This window comes from Megalops cyprinoides, chromosome 10 (genome assembly GCF_013368585.1).
Source record: "Megalops cyprinoides isolate fMegCyp1 chromosome 10, fMegCyp1.pri, whole genome shotgun sequence".
In the NCBI taxonomy this organism is placed as follows: Eukaryota; Metazoa; Chordata; class Actinopteri; order Elopiformes; family Megalopidae; genus Megalops; species Megalops cyprinoides.
This window is the reverse complement of record NC_050592.1, coordinates 3339284-3359575: the sequence shown is the minus strand read 5'-3', so window position 1 is coordinate 3359575 and position 20292 is coordinate 3339284. Positions and strand designations below refer to the sequence as shown.

The following is a 20292-nucleotide window of genomic DNA, read 5'->3' as shown; positions in this document are numbered from 1 at the left end:
GCGCAGCCATACTTACCGTATATAAGCGAATATAAGCGCAACATTTTCAATTCTTACGAAGTGTGCTGCGCACTTGCTGCAGGGGTCCGCCGGTCTTCGTATCATTCGGGGCGGGTTCATCGTATACTCTACCTGTAATGATGTCATGCAGGTAAAAGATATATGGCAAAAGTACTACCTTTGCCAATGACAATTTGTGCTGAAGACGAGAATTTGGTCGTGTTTTCAGGATAAAATCACAACACGAAATTAGAGTGTTTTATTAGTTATTTAATTGCTCGAATCTGAGGCATCATGGTAGAATCCCAACGGCACAGCATTGATCCTTTGTAACATTAAACAATCGTGTAATAAAATGTATAAAATAATGTCTGTCAGAACGGAGTCTCGGAAGCAGGTAGGAATGCTATCACACTGTTTTGCAGAATTTGCCTGTACAGTAACGGGCAAGTTGTGAATAACTGTGTATGAAAACTTATTTACAAAAGTGGAACATGTTGGAATACTGTAACAAGATAAAACTAAGTAAACCATTGTAAAACTGCACCGCTTTCGTGGATCAATATAACAAATTATCAAACCACGACAATCTGTGAAGAAAAATAAAATAATTTCTTTAAAAATCTCAAAATCCCACTTCACTAATTGAAGAAATCTGTTTTAACTAGATACCGACGGAGGTATATGAAGTGATCCGTATAATAAAGAATGTTTGATCCGTTTCACATAGAACACGCAGAGAAAGGCATGCCTGATCATAGGGCCATCTTCAATCTTACATGGAGAGTTAAATGGAATTCTGGGGTACAGTAACGACTCATCGTATCGTTGTACGCCGATCATCAATCATTAAGATAATACATGTTGATAAAACAATGTGTGCTGTTTGACAGAAGACAACACCGTTTAAGTCATTTAAATGATGTGACTTGACCACAGGGTGGCAATATTGTACCATAGCAGCTTCATGCAGCACTGCGGCTGGACGCTGAAACAGCTTTCTCTGTTGCAGGGGCTCGGTTTTAACTGCGCTAATTGAATGTTGAATTCTCTGGAACTTGTGGTCTTTAATGTGAACGCCGGAGCTCACAGATACAAGCCCGTAAGCAAAGGCTGCCAACAACACATTTATATTACTACTATGTACATTCTCAAATAAAATAAACACAGTCAAAATTTTTCATAATTTTTGTATTTATTTATAAAGTCAACCATAACAATAAATTACACAATAATGTACACCTTTTTATAAATGTATTAATTTTTTCCTCAAAATATATCTTACAACAACAAAAAATTAAAGAAAAGGAAAAAAAAAAATTCAAGAAAAAAGCGCGCTGGTTTCAAACCAGTTTGTTCGAGCTGTTTTATCGTACCTTGTTCTGGTACAGCCAAGCCTGGCAGAAAGTCAGAGAGACCACCACTTATGGGGCTTCAAAACACTGTACAAGTGCATCTGCTTTTTAATCTGACATCACCTCTTTCTCAGCAGCAACCTAGATACTTTAATTAATCTACATCTTAAGACACTTTTTAGCTAAATTGTAGCTGTATAGTGACTTGAGTGAAGAGGCTCCAGGCCTGTCCGCCCGATGGGCTGAAACTAACAAAGAAAAAGCCCTGTTTTGGCATAAAATCTCTTTCAGTTTCTCTCCGAGTCATGCCATTACACAAATGCACTCACCTCCTGTGAACCAATACAGTATATTTTTAAATGGTAATTACGTCAATTTTTTTTAAACGCTTAGGTCAAAAAAAAAGGGGGGGGGGGTTAATATTGCAAACCAAAATCAACACCACTGCAACTCAAAACCTCAAAACAGGTAAGGCCCCAATGAACACCCTCTCCATACTCACTCACCAAACATGTTCACATTTCTTTACACAGTCATGTGTGGTTGGAAAAAAAAAATTCATATAAACAAAAACTTGAGGGCGATTATCAAAGGAGCTTCAGGCTCATAACGCGGGGTATTTTTTTCAGAATTCTTAAATTATCTTATTAGAGCAGGATGTTGAAAACATTCCCCTTGCCCAGCTCACCACAGCGAGAGCGGAATCACCTCGGCCGACCCTATCCCATAAGCCACTGCTCCTGAGCAACCGCATTGTTCTGGAACATGGGTGACCTATTTCTTGAATGGTGACTCAGTTTCCTGATTCAAAACCTGCTGCTCCTCTCAGATCAAAGCGCTGTCTCGACAGACACCTTTTCAGCAGCGGGATTGCAGACGGCCGGGAGCTCGTCCTCTCTCAAAGACCGGGCTTAAATTATTCATATCCCTCTGTCCCCCTTCACAGAGCTTTCCTTTTCTGCAGGCTGAAAACGTCAGACAGGCTGCAGAATATGGACAAATGTTATTTACAATTCCCCGCTGTCAGTATTCATCTGTGGAATTTGTCTGGTGAACACCAACAAGCATGTTTACATTGTCGCCGCCATCAATATCCTGACATCCTGTTCCAGTGAATACCGAAGACCACGTTTGCACGTCACTGCCACTGGCGGTCCGAGTCACTCCAGCAAATCCCAACAAACACACCAACATTTCGCTGCCTCTCTCATCCTGAGATCTGGCCCGGCGGGCAAGACCCACTTCATTGTATTTTGTGCGATACAAGCATCTTTTGTTTAGGTTGATTCATCAAGTATCAAAGTGATGGACAGAAATGTGATTTTGAGGATTAGTGATTTTGTGATTGATTTGTATTTATTAGGTCTACTCCTGACTTGAAAAGCTGGTGAAGGCAAAGTGTGATACCTACTTGTTTTTGCTTTATAAAAGTTATTGGTGAACACTTTAGAAAATAATTCAGAATGACTGCTGGTGCAAGCTATAAGCACTTACATAGTTACCTGGAGAAGCAGAGTGACCATATTATTTATACCAAGGAGCTTCTTGGTTTTGTTCCCAGAGATCTGAAAAGCTACCTATAGCCTGTCGTGTACTGTCACACAAAATGAAAGTGAAAAACAGGACCTGGAATAAGGAGCCAGACTGCATGTGCCTGCCCACATCCACAAACATTAACAGTGTGAAGAGGCAGACTGAGTATCCTGTCCTGCTAACTGTTAGGGCTGCACAGGAGGGCCAGACCTTGAACTTTGGAAGGTAGTAACCTTAGAGAGAGCTGCAAGAGATTAAGGGCATTAGGTGTTGAAAAGGAAGCTGCCCCCTCTCTCTCGTTCTTATGCGGTTGGCTACACTTCCTCTCCGGTCCTCAGAGGCCGGAGAGAGCCACTGCACGAAATCATAAAATGCGGCTGTCAAAACAAATCACTCTGCAGTCAAACGGCTACCTTGGGACCTGACATTATTTGAACCCTGCACATCAGCAGTTTCAAACGGAGATAAAAAATGATACAGATCGCTCACACTCTCAGACCAACAGAGCCATTTCAAATCATTGCGCACCCCTAACATTCAATTCTCCCAAACCACCAATTTCCACGACTTAGTAAACCATGTCAGTAATGAGTAATCCCCTTTCCAAAAGACCCACAGCACCACTCACCCAGAGCAATCGAAAAACAGCTTAGAGCCGCTGATTGGTCAATAATCTGTCAAGCTGCCGGTAAATTTGCCAAGCAATACATCTTCTTTTGGGTGTTTAGGGAACACGCGCAGAGCTGCCACCCTGCTGCCAAAACCAATTTCCAATTTCTGAAATTTTAGGGAGCACACACCCTCCAAATAGATCAAAACAAAACACAAAAGAAAAAAAAAGTTCCCTTCCTCTAAAAAAAAGGGACATTTCAACGAACATGAGGCAACACAATGGCTTTCCCTGTCCTGAGCCCTGTCCCACTGCCAGGGGAAGGGGTGTGGATCCTTTCCACCGGCGCGTCTGACTTTGACCCTCTTGGCAGAGCCAGAGAGCACCAGAGGGGACGAGATAGCGGGCAGCGGGCTGGGCCACGCCCTGCTCACACACCGCATTCCCCACAGTGTTGGAACAGCGTTAGCGCTACACTACAGAGTCACAGCAGCGTTGGAACAGTGCTAGCACCATGCTACAGAGTCACAGCAGTGTTGGAACAGTGTTAGCACCATGCTACAGAGTCACAGAAGTGATGGAACAGTGTTAGCACCATGCTACAGAGTCACAGCAGTGATGGAACAGTGTTAGCGCCATGCTACAGAGTCATGGCAGTGTTGGAACAGCGTTAGCGCCACGCTACAGAGTCACAGCAGTGATGGAACAGTGTTAGCACCATGCTACACAGTCACAGCAGTGTTGGAACAGCGTTAGCGCCACGCTACAGATTCACAGCTGCATGGCTAGAAAGTTATGACCCAGCGGTTTTGGCTTGGACAGCCAATCGATGCTAACGATAACGATCTGCACTGCACATTCCAGCATCACCCTGCTGAAGGCCAGCTAGGATGGGCTGTTCCGTCTAAAGAAACGGGGAAAAACAAATGCATGAGCCTTTTTTGAAAGCATACACTGCTGAGTGTTACTGTTAAATCAATAGCTCAGCCCACTGTTAATCGCACATGCAAGCCTAATGCTGACGACAGCTCTTTTCCTTCCTTTTAATGGTTCTGGGTTTGTTGCTGTGAGATTATGAGGAGCAGGGTTTTCCTCAGTCTGGTTCTGGCAGGTCCTTAGTGTTACATACTTCAGGTCATTATTATGAACATAGCTCACTGCATTCTAAGTTTGCTAGGGCGGCACCCTTTAACATGTGATGCCGGCATCAGGACAGGCATGCCCACGTCCACCTATGGATTATGCAAACGACGGGGGAAAATAGGGCAACGATTTCTTTTATAGCACACTGGAAGCGTTGGATTAAATCTCTCCCTGCGCTGTTAGGCTCTGCGCTGGTCGTCTGCTACAACCATAAACCAGGCTACTGTGTCAGGAATGTAATGGGGCAGCAGCTGATCCCAATGGCTCATACTGAGGCACTATGGGTAAAAAAAAGAAGAAAAGAAAACACATGCTGAAGCTCACAGCTGAATAAATAGTAATATGTCAAATTACCTCACACAAGAACACTACTGTATGTGCATGTAGACCAAAGTAAAGGCTTATCATTTTGAGCAGCCCCTTCTGGAGCTGAGGGGCGTTTAACCCCTTCCTGCCCGCTACAGCTCTCCACTCTGGGAGATGGTTCCCTGAGGTCCACAGCCTAGCTGGCTTTCCTGCTCTCAGGATCGGGGCGGGGCGGGGCGGGGCTGGGGGGGGGGGGGGGGCGGGGCGGGGCGGGGCGGGGGGATGTTGAACACGTTTCACTCCCAAAGTAGCAGCCAGGTCAGGGTTGGAGCCTGCAGGTGCCGCTGCCCTCCTGGGGCAGGACTGAAATGATTGCGAGTTGAGATTCTCCAGCACCAGAGATGACAGAGTAGAAAAGGGTGTGTTTGTGGGTGGCGTGTGCACGTGCGCACGCACACGTCTTTTGGGGGGGGGGAGGGGTCCATCACGTGTCCCAGTCCCACTCCCGGCAGGCGATCTTGACCAGCCGCAGCTCCAGCTCGAAGGCGTCTGGTCTCTCCTGCGGGTTGGCCGACAGCATCTCCCGGATCAGCTGCTTCATACCGGCGTTCATGCTCTTCTTCCTGGCCGGGATCAGCAGCTCCATCTTGGGGTTCTCCAGCAGAGCCTCCCCGAGGGGCACGATCTCCGAGCCCTGCTGCACATAGCTCCCCAGCAGCTCCTTCTTGGTCTCCGTGTCCACGAAGGTGATGCGCTCCACCATGGCCCAGATGATCACGCCCAGCGCGAAGATGTCCGCCTTGGCGGTGTAGTGCCCCTCCCACACCTCGGGCGCCATGTAGAAGTCTGTCCCGCAGGCGGTGGACAGGAAGCACTTGTTGACGCTGGCCGGCTCCTCCGGGTTGAGGCCGGAGGCGGAGCAGACTTTGCTGAGGCCGAAGTCGGCCACCTTGAGTGTGGGCTCGGGCGAGCCGGCAGGCGTGCAGCCCTGGGAGATGAGGATGTTGTCGGGCTTGAGGTCGCGGTGGATGATCTGGTTCTTGTGCAGGAAGGCCAGGGCGCTGCTCAGTTGCAGCATGAAGCTGGTGTTGGTCCGGCGGCTGGGCTTGCGTGACAGCAGGTAGGCGTTCATGTCGCCGCCGTCGCAGAAGTCCATGACGAACCACAGGTAGTAGGCACACCGGGGGTCAAAGGTGATCTCACCCTTTAGGGATGTCTCCACCAGCTGGGGATGAGAAGGGGTACAAAGGATTTGTAAATCCAAGGAGAAGAAAGACTTCAGTCACAAAACTTCACAAAATTTTATTAAATCTCATCGTAGACTAATTTTAGCAGGTGTTCCCCATGGCTATGTTCTGAGACCTATTTTATTTCACTCTCGAATCTTGTTATTCTGTTCAGTCACAATGTACTATCATCAAATTGTTATCACTTATGAGGATTCTTACTGTTGATTTTTAAACACTTCAAAAGCATATCTCTATCGATCACCTCTTATGGCAAACTATTATATAATAAAGTAATAAAAGTAACTATTTTTGGGGTTTCAGTCTTATGTGCAAATGATTCAGCTACACCACAAAATGCTACTTTAACATGGATACACATCTCTAACATGTTGCACCTATGACAGAAAGTGGACTGACATTGTCTATTCATGGTGACTATGAGTGGGTGCCACTAGGTGTGTTGTGTTAGGATTACATGTAATAATACATAAACACTCTTCAACAAGGTTTACTGTGGTCACTACCACAGCTGATACAGCATACATGAGTCCATCACTATCAGAGGGAAGGCATTTATTACTGCTTATCAATGCCTTCAGAAGCAGAAGCAACAGTAATGCATACTCTCTCCTTCTTGCCAAATCCTTACAACACCTACCAAACAATCAACTGACAGGTACCAACGACTGACAGTATCTGACAAAGACCCAGTATCTCTCTGGCAAGAGTTCATCTGTTTATATTGCTTATATACTTTTCAAGCATCTTGAGTGTGAGCTCAGACTGGATTTCCAGGTATCCACACCTTCATCTTCAAATGTTTCAGCTGGAGGAGTCTGGACACATCCCAGCAAGTGTCTCTCAGAGACAATGAATTGAGTTTATTCCAGTCAGGGGTTGGCAAAGGCTTTTCAATTGTGAACTATTTTATTCTGGCATCAGTGATCTTTTACTCTGTTGGCAGCTCACCCCATAACTTATGAAAAAAGAAAAACACATTAAATAGAATCATTTAAAAGAGCTATGAATGATCCAGGGGATGAAATAAGTGTATATGCAAGAGTATGAGACTGATTCCGTCAGAGTCACGCCGACGGCAGCAGTTATTAAACTCTCTGTGGGCTGTAGCCTGAACACTGACACACTAAATTAAGAGACGCAGCTTGGGCCTGGCCCGGCTTAATGGACAGATTGCAGTGTGTGAGCGTGAACCCGGGCCGCTGAACAGCATCGCACACTGGTGATAAGCGCTCCGAGCACGACCTCCATAATAATCGACACGTTTGTGCGAAACGTCAAAGGGAGAGACTGTGGCAGAAATCTGGGATGGCTGCCAAGCTCTGGGCACTGGAGAGAGGCTAATGAGCCGTTAGACAAGAGCCGCCGTGTTTTTATAATAGAGAATTAAAAGGCATTCGCCCCGTAATGGCAGCGGATTTATGGAGCGACGGGGAGTGGAACAGACAGGTCTGACTGGCACAATCGGCTGTTGTGCACCTGACACCGCAACACAGCGTACTGAAAGACACAGAGACGCAGACAAATTGCTGGTGCAGATACAGCCTATGGAGGGAGACTGAAGGAAAACAAACACACACACACACACACACGTCTGTGTTAAGAGCTATCGCCACAGCACAGCCTCTTATCTCGAGGGCACATCTCTGAACCACGCTGGCTGGCGTTACAACATAAGTGAGCCCAACTTGCCTGTAATAAAGTGCCTGTGAGCGTTCATCTCCGCCTGCTGAAAGAGTCCATTTATAGCTGTAAACAACTTTTTGGGAAGGATTTTCAGAAAGAAAGCCGTGTTGTGATGTTGTGATGTGATGTGTGGGTGGCGTGTCCCTGGCATCAGAGTAATCTCCCATTTTTACAATCTCAGCGCGTTATGTCACATCCAGTGTCTCGGGAGGCAGCGTAGATGGCGGCTAACTATACCGCATATAAGTCAAACAGCGCAAGCCACAACACCAGCAGCTTCATTTAAAACAATCCCATGCGCTACACCCTAAACCGCCCCGGTGATACAGCGGGGGCTGCTGCCCTGTTATTGTGTGTGAGCTGCTTATGTGCGATGAGGAATGTGCTCTTTCATCAACTGCAGACAATGCGCAGACCGAGCTCCAGGGGGGGGGGACGCACCGCCCGGTGCAGTCTGTGCCCGAGACCCGAGGCCCGAGGCCCGAGACCTGCCCTCCGAGGCGAGATCACCCACGCTCCCCGGGGGGAATCGCTCAGGAAGAGCACAGAAGGCGTGCACGGGAACTCAGCTCAAGAACTGTGAGAACTGTTTGTGTGCAGCGTCAAAACATCAACCTCATTTCGGCTGCTGGCCCCGCTTCAGCTTTTAATAGATTCCAGAACACTGTCACTCACCAGCAATGTTCTAGTTGGGTCATAAAAACAAATATTTTTCATTATATGCATCAACTGGGGGAAAAAATAGTTCTTAAACAACCAAGATGAGATCTCGCCTTCCACACACAAAGGACAGCAGAGTATCTTTATACACCATGTACACCAGAGCTCTTGCATGAAGCTGTCCTAAAATTGTGGGTCGCAGTGGGAAAGTTCTCTCACAAATAAAAGATTTATAGGTTTAGAGCATGCCAGAGACAGCTAACACTTCAAACATTTCAGTCCCCAACTGGGAGCCGTCAACTTCTGTACACATACCAAACTTCCTTGTAACCCTCCGATCCAAACGTTTCCCCCGACGTTTTTATCTTGTGCTGCAATACGTGGAGAAATGTTGGGTTGGGTAACAGGGAAATAAATAAATAAATAAATAAAAATGAAGAGGATAAGAATGACGTATCCTTTCAGTTTTGAATTTAATGCTTTTATGTTTTCCTCCACTTCCCCATTCATTTCTGTATGGATAGCTAACTGGTATGTATTCATAATCTATTATATGAATACTTTTCTCCAAGGGCAAGATGTGTGGACAGACAGGGCATAGTGTTTAACCTATTACCTCTATAGCTGAATTTATCCTCAAACAGAGGCTGACATACAGGCAATCAGTTTCTAGTGAATGACGCACTATTTGGACACATGCAATATATTCACCCCAACACTAAGCCTCTGAATTGCATTACCACAATTTTAATTTTTTCAGGATGTTAGTCATGCCATTTAAAATCCTCCACTCCATGTGGATTTTTACAATGTCATTTTGCTCATCTGGAAGATGGTTAAAAATTAAAACCAACTATAATTTTATTGGGCATAAACTATACCATTCCTTTGATTGCAAACTATGCACCCGGCTCTGATGGTGGTCTGACCATTTCAGCCACAACCTCCCTGTGAAACATGACAGCACAGGCAGGAAAATGCAGACAAAAGTGCATGGCGCACTGGGAAAACGGCGTTTTCCTGCACACACAGCATGCATCTTTACTTATCTCAAACATACACAGGCTGATAAAGCACTTCTCCAAAATGCATCAGCACTCCAGTGAGGCTGCTGGCCACAGCTGTGGATCTGATAAGAGATAAAGGCTTCACCGAAATGCTTGCACCCACCCCCCCCCCCCCCCGAAAACTCAACGACCATGGCTGGGCATCTTCCTGCAGAACCCGGTCCAGGCGAGCAGAAGCTCGGCAGCTGTGGGGCAGAACCCGGCCGGGCCAATCCCTTACGGATTCGTATCCGGATCTGGGGCTTAGATCCGCAGGTGTTCTCAAGATGCGGCAGGCTTCTCTCGGCCTCAGCGAAACAACAACACGCTAAAAACGTGTGGGCAGCCAATCACAGCACACATTATCCAGCTGGGATGAGTCTCGATGTGTCCCATAAAAAACAGTTTTATGATTCAACAGAACAATGATCACTAACAAGTAGAGCAAATTTCAGACAATTGAGCAAATCCCTTCTCAAGAGTGACTGCTGTATTAAATCTAATTTAAATTCACTTCCTATCATAGCCTAGTATGATGATCATAAATGCTCTGTCCTGCCAGATATCAAATAAATTTTCCCCACACTATGATCAAAGCAAATCATATTCTATACTCTCTGTTCTATACCATGTTCTAATAATCTATTATGAATCCTAATCTTACTTAACAGGAAGTGGGTATGTGGAAACAACGGAACATCTGGCCTGGCTTTAACGGTCATGTAACTGAGCAGCCTACATGTTCAAAATTTAAAATCACTGCCAGCAGCAAGACATAATGCCACAGTCCTCAGCCGACGTCTGCATATTCATGATGAAGTCTGATTGAGGGAGACCAGGACTATTTTACAAGGTTATGAAAGAGGTGGTGCATTACATTGCATTACATTACATTACATCCAACAGACGCTCTTACCTACAACGGCTTCCAGCACAAGAGAAGAGAAGTTTATTCATTCAAGTTGAATGAGCAACAGTGTCAGACCAGGCCAAAATCACTCCCACACCTGTGAGTCTGTACATAATGTTATTCAAGCCCTTCCAAAAGTTAACTTGTGCTAACCTGACTAGACATGGTGCGTTTGAATTCAATGGCTGTAATAGGATCATAACTCAACCAACCTGGCGGATACAATCAGTAGGTGAAGAAACTCGAACACACATTACATTTTCATCATTTAGCAGACGTGCTTATCCAGAGAGACTTACATCAATGACAGGTTTTTACAATGTTATCAATTTATACAGCTGGATATTTTACTGAGGCAACTGTGGGTTAAGTACCTTACCCAAGGGTACAGCAGCGGTGCCCCCGTGGGAAATCAAACTGGCAACCTTTCGGTTACGAGTCCTGCTCCTTAACCACTATACTACACTGCCACCCCTGAAATTCTGGACTGCAGCCCTGGCACCAAAAGGCAGAGGGTGGGCGTGAGCAGAGGGGGGGGGGGTCAGGGAGTGGTGGGTGAAGGCGTGGGGGGCGTAGCACGTACCTCCAGGTAGAGCGAGGAGGTGGAGCCGTGGTTCATGCTCTGGGCCAGGGCGTCCCGCTGCAGAACACACTCCTCCAGGTGGATGACGTTGGGGTGCTGGCTCTGGATGCTGCTGAGGGCCCAGAACTCGCGCAGCGCCAGCTCCACGTTCTCGGGGGCGTGGCAGCGGATCTTCTTCACCGCCACCCGGGCGCCCGTGCGCCGCACCGCCGCCTCGTACACCACGCCGTAGGTGCCCCGCCCCACCTCCTGGATCAGCTCGTACTTTGGCTGGCTGCTGACCATCCTTCCCCTCGCTCCTCAGCCTCACTGCTGGGGGGGGGGGCACACAACACCAGGGACATTAGCAAATGAGGGGGGGGGGGGGGGGGGTCAAAACACACAACACCAGGGACATTAGCAAATGTCAAAACACAACGGTCAAAGTCAAAGCTCTACAGAGAACTTTGAAGGCAACATTAGGTATGTCAACTTCATACTTCTCTGCATTCTGCATCACATTTGGTACACCTTTCTCTTAAGGGTACAGTGGCATCTTCTCATAGAGCGTCTTGAAGCATGCAAAACAGACTTAAGCGCTCATATGACGGTGTTTCGCGGTAGTTACACCAGTCGGCTGTTGCTTTTTTTGGTCTACAGCTGTACGTGCTGCCTAGCATGTTCCCTAGTTATTTCCCACTCGCTCGGGGGGATGGCTACCTGTGTATCTGTCGACAATGACAAATTGGAAATCATCACACATTGCAGCTGAGAGAGTCGGAGTGTGTGCAGTCACGTGGTGCCCGCTGCGCAGCGGCGGACTGAGGTGAACTGTGAAAAAAGACGTTTCCAGCCCCTCAGGTATTAAATAAATGATCTCTCTGCCCAGAGCGCGCTGGCAGTGTTGATTCTTCCGCATGAATGGCTGTTCAGCATTAAAGCTTTGTCTGGTCTGCCTGCAGAAACGGAGCCCCGCTTGACCTGCTCAACAGCACCTGCGTTTGCGTTGCCTAAATGTAAATGACCCTATTTGCCAGCGTGCTTGCTTACTACTGACTTTTCTGGACGTTCATAAAGAATACACTTAAAATAACCGTTGTCTTAACCTTACCGTCTCTCTATGCAGCCGCGAGTTATCGATGTCATTTGCTCAAAATGTCATCGTTTGCATTTGCCTCTAGACTAGATTGCCAGGCAGACAGCTGACACGGAGCCAGGCGTAATATGGAGGACGCAGCTTTGACGCGAGCAAGCTGGCTAAGTGACAAGTCCAAGCCAGAAATCTCATCGCAAGCCTGGCCGATTGTCGATTCAGCACTGCGAGGTGATAGTGTCATTAACAGTTAACCGTTCGCCAGTGAAGAGCAGTTACACGGCTGGGACTGCTATTAGTTAAGCAGCTTGCTATTAGTTAAACAGCTAGTTAGACTGTGCACCAAACTTGCAAACTACTCAGCAAACCGTGACTGTCATGTTTAAAATACCTTGCCAGCTATTAGCGGTCTGTTCGCTGGTCACAAGTTAGTAATAATTACGGATAAACTTCCGTGGGAAACGTGCTTACATTCTCCCTAATCGTGATTTCTTCGGTTAGCTCGCCATGTAGCTAACTTGCTTGTTATTGAGTCCAAGCCCAGGTCCCAGTTTCTGTTTCCGGTAATTACACACCTCTAACTTCGAAAGTCAATGCTGTGGTACGTAACGTCAGTCGTTGCTAGCTGACTGGCAAACTACCAATCAATATATTGTTAACTAAAGGTGTCTGGCTAGGTAGTTACACGAATAAAACACGTGGTATTGATGTGATTGTGTGATACTACAGCTCGCTTGCTCGTTTGCTACTGATCGTTATTAGCTAGCCGCGATGACACATGGCTAACTGGGTAGCTAGCCACAAACACAACAATGCCATGCTTTTTTCCGAGCTAGCAAGCTAGCTGCTTCCAGTGCGCTAGCAAGCTGCCCCAACTGACAGGCGCAGTTACCCTCAGCTTTCACCGATCGGCTTTTAACGATAAAGCACACGCGATTCAGAAACGTTTCACCGAGATTTATCAGAAGACAACATCGGTTCAGTGGAGATCTTTCGGTCCTCCACGCAACCCAAAGGCAGGAGATCGTGGAAAGCACCAAATCGTGGACCCAGCCTTCATTGTCCTGGAGGTACCCTGGACAACAGGCATCGCGGTGCACACACACCCCGTGCAGCATCCACACGCACAACTTGTCACGCACCGAGATCGAGACGATACCGTGTCAGAGGAACCAAGAAAACATTTACCTGTCTTGCGAAGTGTTTTTTCCCTCACGATGTCATTGGCCGTCTTTTCTCCCGTCTCGCATTTTCTGGCAGCCACATTGTAACACGGCCACCCCGCGCTCGCTCACGTGCGCTTTCTGAGCGTGAGATCAGTGTTGCCAGATGTTGCTAATTATCCTCTAATTATTTTGTTTTAAACATAAACAGTCTTCTGGCGGTCCCTATTAAAATTGACTGGCTCTCTCAGCCTTTAAACAGCTTTTCACTGTATAGTATACCGTAGAATCCAAATCATGTCTTCCGCAACACTTGTCAGGCAGAGGTTTAAGCACACCACCGATATATCCCCCGTTCTGGCAACCCTGTGTGCGCGGCTCGTTACCAGAACCAGCTCGGAGATTCCCTAGAACGCGCACACCAGGGTAGGTTTCACCATGTGCGGGAAACACTGCCCCCTCCCTCTACACTTTTTCCGCTGTTGTATTATGTTTTTTTTTTTTGTTTGGAGGGACTGGGGGTCCATTCTCTGGACACCACTCAAAAAACATGACCCGAGAAGGAGTAGATTGTAACAAACGCTAAAGTCCACGATCTTCCTCCACCAACACGATATTTCTGTACTGAGCTATGCATTTCATATGTACTGAGTAAATATGACATCGTAATACGGATAATTACTTATTTATCTTTATAGTATACGGATTGTTTGTTATAGTATGAAAATAATGAAAGATGCAGTGTTTCAGCCCATTACAGCCCACTGCTCTCCCACGTATCTATAAAGAAGTCTCAGATTTTAAAACACAATAATACACATATCCCTGCATGTGCGAAGGTAAATGTTTTGCATTTTATACAAATAGTTTTAGGAATGCTTTTCATGATTGTTTCCTTACCCGAACATTCCATAGATTTACAAAATAGTTGCAAACACGTTTTAAACACTTAGTAAGCGCTGTCATTTAGTTCAGGGGGATTCATACAGATAAGCACTATCATAAGTCAAACACCAGGTGAAGAAATGAGTGAGACTGAACAGTGTTGACTGTATGTAAATGTGATAATTATTTTAAATATTTAGAAATATTAAATAATATTTAGAAAATGCATGACACGTAATGATGTAGAAATATGTAGTGTTTATATTAAATGTATAAATATATACTGTTTCAAACACATAATGTATAAAATAAGTACAGACACATTTATGACATATTTATCTTATGTACTGCATAAAACATGTGTTGGAAAAGAAAATATTTAGCATCAAATACTTATTTTGTCTGGAATATACAATGTTGGAACAGCAGTTTTTTCATCTAACAGTTGAAATCTTCACAAATATGAATATGCTTCCTGAAAGTATCATATTCACCTGGAGAGATACATGTAGGACATTATGTGTAAATGAGGGGAAAACAGCATATTCTTCAGGAGTATTATGTTGGACCAACCTGTGTCTACGCTATCACATGCTGTTAAATTAATACAGTGGATGTCATCAATACTGAGGCATTAAAAAAAGATTACAAGAATGCCGTAATTTAATACTGACAGACGTTTATTACCTAGGAAGGAAATGTTGGATATTTTCACAAGACAAAACATTCTTGGTCACAGTTCTGTTTGTAATACATGCTTCACGGGATTATAAAACAAATTAAAAACTATCACAAATTCCACCTGGACCAGGTTGACACATGGGCAATTACCGAGAGTCTAAAAAGAGCAATGCCCCAGAGTGGGAGTTTTCACAAAAACCTTTGGTTTACAGCAGTAAACATAGCTACATTCGTCGGTCACTTATATACAATCTTTATGATTTATATTAGCCATTTTACACCAAGAAAAGCCACAGCACTGAATGAAATGTCTCAGTAAAAATAAAAATTTTTAAAAAACACATACAAAAAAGGAAACCTGTGAGGGACAAAAAGCACTGACACATGAACACGAAGGCTGATGTGCGAGTAAGAGGAACTCCTTCTTTGTGCTTCGAAAGTAGTCCTGAGGTTTGTTGAGAGAGGACTCTGGGTAGTGAGACTTCAGCTGGGAGCCAAGGAGAAGGAAGCCATCTGCTCTCTCTGTACATCGGAAAGCATCTTCAAGTGGCACACACGCCGTTGCAAGAGAAGACGCCAACGTCAGTGCAGACGCCGCGTTAAGCAGCTTGGTTCTGATTTTACCCTTTCCCTGATGGCTGATTGAGGTTCGGAATGCTGCTGCCCAACGTCCATGCTGCCGACATGAAAACACCGCTGTGGCATCAGCTCAATGCCACATCGATGAGCGAGAACATGTTAGATTGTACATTTGTTTCACAGTTGCGTTACAAAGGCATACATTTGCTTATGAAAGATGGAAGGTGGTTGTCAAATAAATTCTGCCAAACTCCTCCCTACTCCCTCTGATACACTGATTCAAATGGAGTAATAATAAAGTAGTAATAACAACTAAAGCTATGTGTAAACATACTTCCTTCTGGCAGTTTCTCCACCTGCCTTCCCTGATTCCAGAACAGTTCACACAACCTGTGGGAAATGTGCTGAGATATTACAACAATGGCTGTGCTGACTCATGACAACTGGTTACCTTACCAGGTCAACATGAGGCCATTATTCAAAATGAATGCTCTTTACCCAACACACACAGCCCATAGGGAAACTTATAGTTACTCAAATGTGATCAGTTGCCTGTCTGATTTGGACCCTCATGGCTAGATTTAGTTTTTCAATGATTTGAAATACCACGGCATTCCAACAGAATGGGCACAGCACATTTCCACGGTGGTGAATCCAGCTTCAGCCCCTGTCTGCCGCTCTGGCAGCCGAGTGCCTTCTGACAGGGTGGCAAGTCCTGTTTTGAAGAACCCCAAATGGAACCCAGCTAACGCAACATTCCAAAAGTGTCTGCTGTGACATAAGGATGTTTGCTGGGGGCAGTTTGGCAAGGGCAACAGGAGCTGTACTGCTAACATATCATCACACACACACACACATGCTAGGCTATATCTAGGTCAGGGAGTAAACATTTCAGGGTGCGTGTTATTTTTGTACGTGCAGCATATGGTTGTCTGCAAAGTCAGAGATGGCAAAATAAATTTAGTAAAAAGACACCCAGTACCCATACCATGCCTCTTCAGATACACAACATTGCTAGCTGAAACAAGCAAACAATGTTAACTACAACCCTGGAGAAAATGGGCCACCTATGAGGCAGAACAGCCTTACGTGAGACTACAGAAGACTCAACGCCCGTTTCTTAAATTAAACACATCCTGAGGTAGACTTGTACAGATTGCTTACAAGTGTTTCGTCTTGTTTTTTTTTTTGTGATAAAATAATAAAACCCGCCACCCCAACACCATACTAGGAAACTGTGAGACGGAGCAGGGGCGCCAATGAAACTCGCTGAAAAGATGAGCCAAGGCTCAGCTAGGCTGCACGTCATCGTAAAGACGAGAATGGAAGTGTCACTTGGGGACAGCAGTGGGACATCAGCTTGTCCTGACGAGCGCTGTCTCTTTGCGAGAACGCCGTTTTAGTGAGGTTAAAGACGTGACCACCCCGTTGGTTCGCTACCCTGCTCCGCCCATCTAAGAAAAAGCTACTCTAGTCTAACCCCCTACTACAAAGATTACAGAGGAGAGAAAAAAAAAAATCATACAATTATATCACAGTGGTTTATGTACAGTAACGTTCAGAGAGAAGTGCGGATCGTTCAGCAGGACTGCAGGTCTCGTTCACAGTTTTGGGCCAGGTGTAGGGAATGTGTCAGGACTTCATGCACCTGAAGCCAGCCACCTTCCTGAAAACAGGCAAAGTGGCGAAAACATTCTGCAGCCCTAACTTGGGCCTTTTGGCACTGTGGTCAAGGGAGACCATGCTTAAAACATATTTATTTAACAGATGACACTGTTTATAGGTTCTGTTCTCCTGATAATGTGCCAGTTAGAAGAAAACTGTAGCAACAGCAAGACAAAGAATGACAAATGCTTAAATCATCTATCAGGTGAATTCTCTAAATGCCTAGAGCAGGCAAAAGAAACACTATTCTTTGTATTGCGGTTGCCACCACTTTATTAAAGAATGTTGAGCTTGTATATCTGTTAGGGGACCTAATATTGGAGCTGTTTTTGGCAGCATATAGGCCTCCCCAAACCACACTGTACTATGTCAAGAAAAAGTGGGTTTCCTGTTATGTGAATAGAGACCTGCTGACTGTGGCACCTTCTCTTCAAAAGTGATAGAAACTAAGACATGATTTTTTTTTCATATCTCTGAGTAAACAAAATGATCCTTTTCCCTCCTTTATACAAAATGATAACAGAGCTGCAACATTACCTTTGAGAGATTATGCTGTGAGTACTAGTGAAGTGAGAGAGAGGACTACTGATCGCTGTCTCCAAAGGCCAGCTCAGAACAGTGAGGAAATGTCCACTGTTTGTATGTTAGATTATTCAAAAAGACAGCTCTTGTTAAAAGAGAGCTTCATTAAAATGCTCAGAATAATCAAATTAGAATTTTATGACAATTTTAAAACCTTGACAGTTAACAAATTACTTTTTTACATCTGTTTATTTCTCCATATCATGCAGTGTATAATTAGTTTTTAAGTAATATAAAATGGTGATAGATAATATCAAAATAGCCCAATTACTGTCAAATGATGCAGTTGTTGTACCCTGGAAGCAACACTCTCCTTGTGGTTCTGATTCAGACCAGCAGAGGGAGCAGTTCAAGTTGCACACAAAGGACCCCCGAGCCACTGCTATAATCTTGATTTCAGGCCTTGGTTGTTTGCATCAGAAGCCTCCCTTTCTATCACTGTAAAATTACAAAAACACTGAAACCCCTCCCCCAACCCCCTCCCAAGCCCTCGGACAATCTGAAGTATTCCCTGAGTTTTCAGATTCACAATTCCTGAGAAACCAAACCCCGGCTGCACTCGATAAGGATCTTTTTGTCAATCTCTCAAATGTACAAAGATACGGAACAAATATTCACTCATTTAACAGGATTAAAAGAAAAACGTAAAAATAAAAATAAAAGATGCATCTTACACACGATTAGTGCAGAGTAACATTGCATTGGTTTTCGCATAGATATAGGTATAAGAGAGAAGGTTCCCCAGACTCCCTAACTACGTGGAGCCATCGTAGATTGCAGGAAAATAAATCACACATCAAATTAAGCAAAGAAAAATCATCAAATCAAAACGGCACTGGGAGAAACGGAGGCAGCTGTGGGACTGAAGCCCAGTGCCACACAGCAGATGCACAGTGGCGATGTGGTGAACTCAAAACATGGAGAAGCTGCAGAGAATATGGCCATAAATAAATATTAAGGATGATTTTAAAAGGCTCTATAACAATTATACATATATATTAAATAGGTGGAAAGACTGTCAGCTTCTCCTATAAAACCGGAGTAAAGGCTGATTGGCTTGCTAGTCTACATATAGCTCCTTTGGGGCCTGTCCCTCTGAGGTCCTTGTTAACTGACAGAGAGAGGCAATGTCTTATGAAGCTACTCAGAAATCAACATAGATGAACCTCAGTGCCAAGCTTCCTCCCACGCAACACCTGAAGTTGCCGAAACGGTTTTCACCCAGGAAAAAATATGCGCCTCTTTTGGGTTCAGATGAGAAGCCACAATAACTGTGTGATGCAATCAAAACCTCTAAAAGAGGTGGCCCTGAAATTTCTTACTGATTTCAATATATCACTTAAGCTTTTGGGCGGGATTGGCTCATTTTTCCAAGAGACTGTGTTTGCTTCACACAGGGGCAGCTCCATCCAATAGGCTGGGGAAAAAAGGTTTTACAGAGAGGCTTATGGGAAATGAAGTCCAGAAGTCCAGTCTGTGGAGTGCTGCATGTGAAGTGAGCTCTGCACTACAGTGATAACCAACCCCTGCACAAAACATTTTCTGCCTGTTGGAATACAGCCCTGGTGTAAAGCTATATAGATGTACTTATTAACTTACCAAAGAACCTTTCTGTAAATACCTGAGTCATAGCTAACCCAAATGTGTAGAAACTATCCAAACCATTTGGGGACTATGTCAAGGCCTCACTGTCTCAGCAAATGACACAGTCTGGAAATTTGCAATGCAGCAGATCAGGTGCAGAGCGAGAGGAAGCTTGAACACCGGTCGTCAGCAACACCGTGCGAGGAGAGCAATGTCAGATGAGCAGCTACCTGCGGCCGCAGGACCGCTCCACGTGCGAACATTCATTTGGCCCCAGAACATCGACACAACCGATTACAATATTGGCAGCTGCCAAAATATGCAGCAGATTTTAGGCTAAGCCCCTCTACCCCCCACCCCCCCCCCCACTCTCTTTCCCGTTCCCACTGTCCCCTTGCCCCAATATCCTTCCTACATCCTCCCCTGGCCCCACCCACCCACCCACCCATGAAGAATTAAGAGTAACATTCATTAACAGAGACGCAGTCAAACGAGCTCTGTCCTCGTCGTAAGGTGAAGGTGTAACAGTCAGGAAATGGCACCTCTTCATAAACACCACCTCACCCTTGCAAAACGCAGAAAACCAAAAAACAATGTGGAGCCAAACCTTCAGGACCAAAGTACAATCAACAAGAGGTATGAGTTAGGTAAAATAACAACGATTAAGCTTTCCGCTGGTCACGTTCAGTGAAGCCCGACATTATCTTCTCAGTTTTCAGCCTAATAGGAAGTGAGTAGCAATGGCACAGCTAATTGCAATATTGTGAAAACACTGCTTTCTGATTGTTTCAGTACGAATCTAAGACACTTATCTACGAAAGGCATGGAGTCAATCCAAATGATACGTAATGCAACATTAAGGTGGACAAGCCCTACTATCACTATGGATTATGCTACAAAAGATATTTTTTTTAAACTAGTGTTCCGTTATTTTGTAAAAACTTCCTGAGCACAGTGCAGCTCCTGTTCCTGACTGTTGCACCATCAGAGAGTCATTCTTTC

General features: G+C 45.1%; 1 protein-coding gene across 2 annotated transcripts; it reads right to left on the bottom strand.

Annotated features, from left to right (window-relative positions):
* Positions 1-5225: 5225 nt before the first annotated feature.
* LOC118785092 (serine/threonine-protein kinase pdik1l) lies at positions 5226-13439 on the bottom strand. 2 transcript variants are annotated; one of them, XM_036539627.1, is made up of 3 exons: positions 13340-13439; positions 11080-11391; positions 5226-6172 (listed from the first exon to the last, which is right to left on the bottom strand). In XM_036539627.1, the coding sequence occupies exons 2-3, from the start codon at positions 11362-11364 to the stop codon at positions 5432-5434; spliced, it is 1026 nt and encodes a 341-aa protein (XP_036395520.1). In that variant the 5' UTR covers positions 11365-11391; positions 13340-13439; the 3' UTR covers positions 5226-5431. The 2 variants fall into 2 exon arrangements, with proteins under 2 accessions (XP_036395520.1, XP_036395521.1); XM_036539628.1 differs by having other exon boundaries at positions 11080-11388.
* Positions 13440-20292: the final 6853 nt, after the last annotated feature.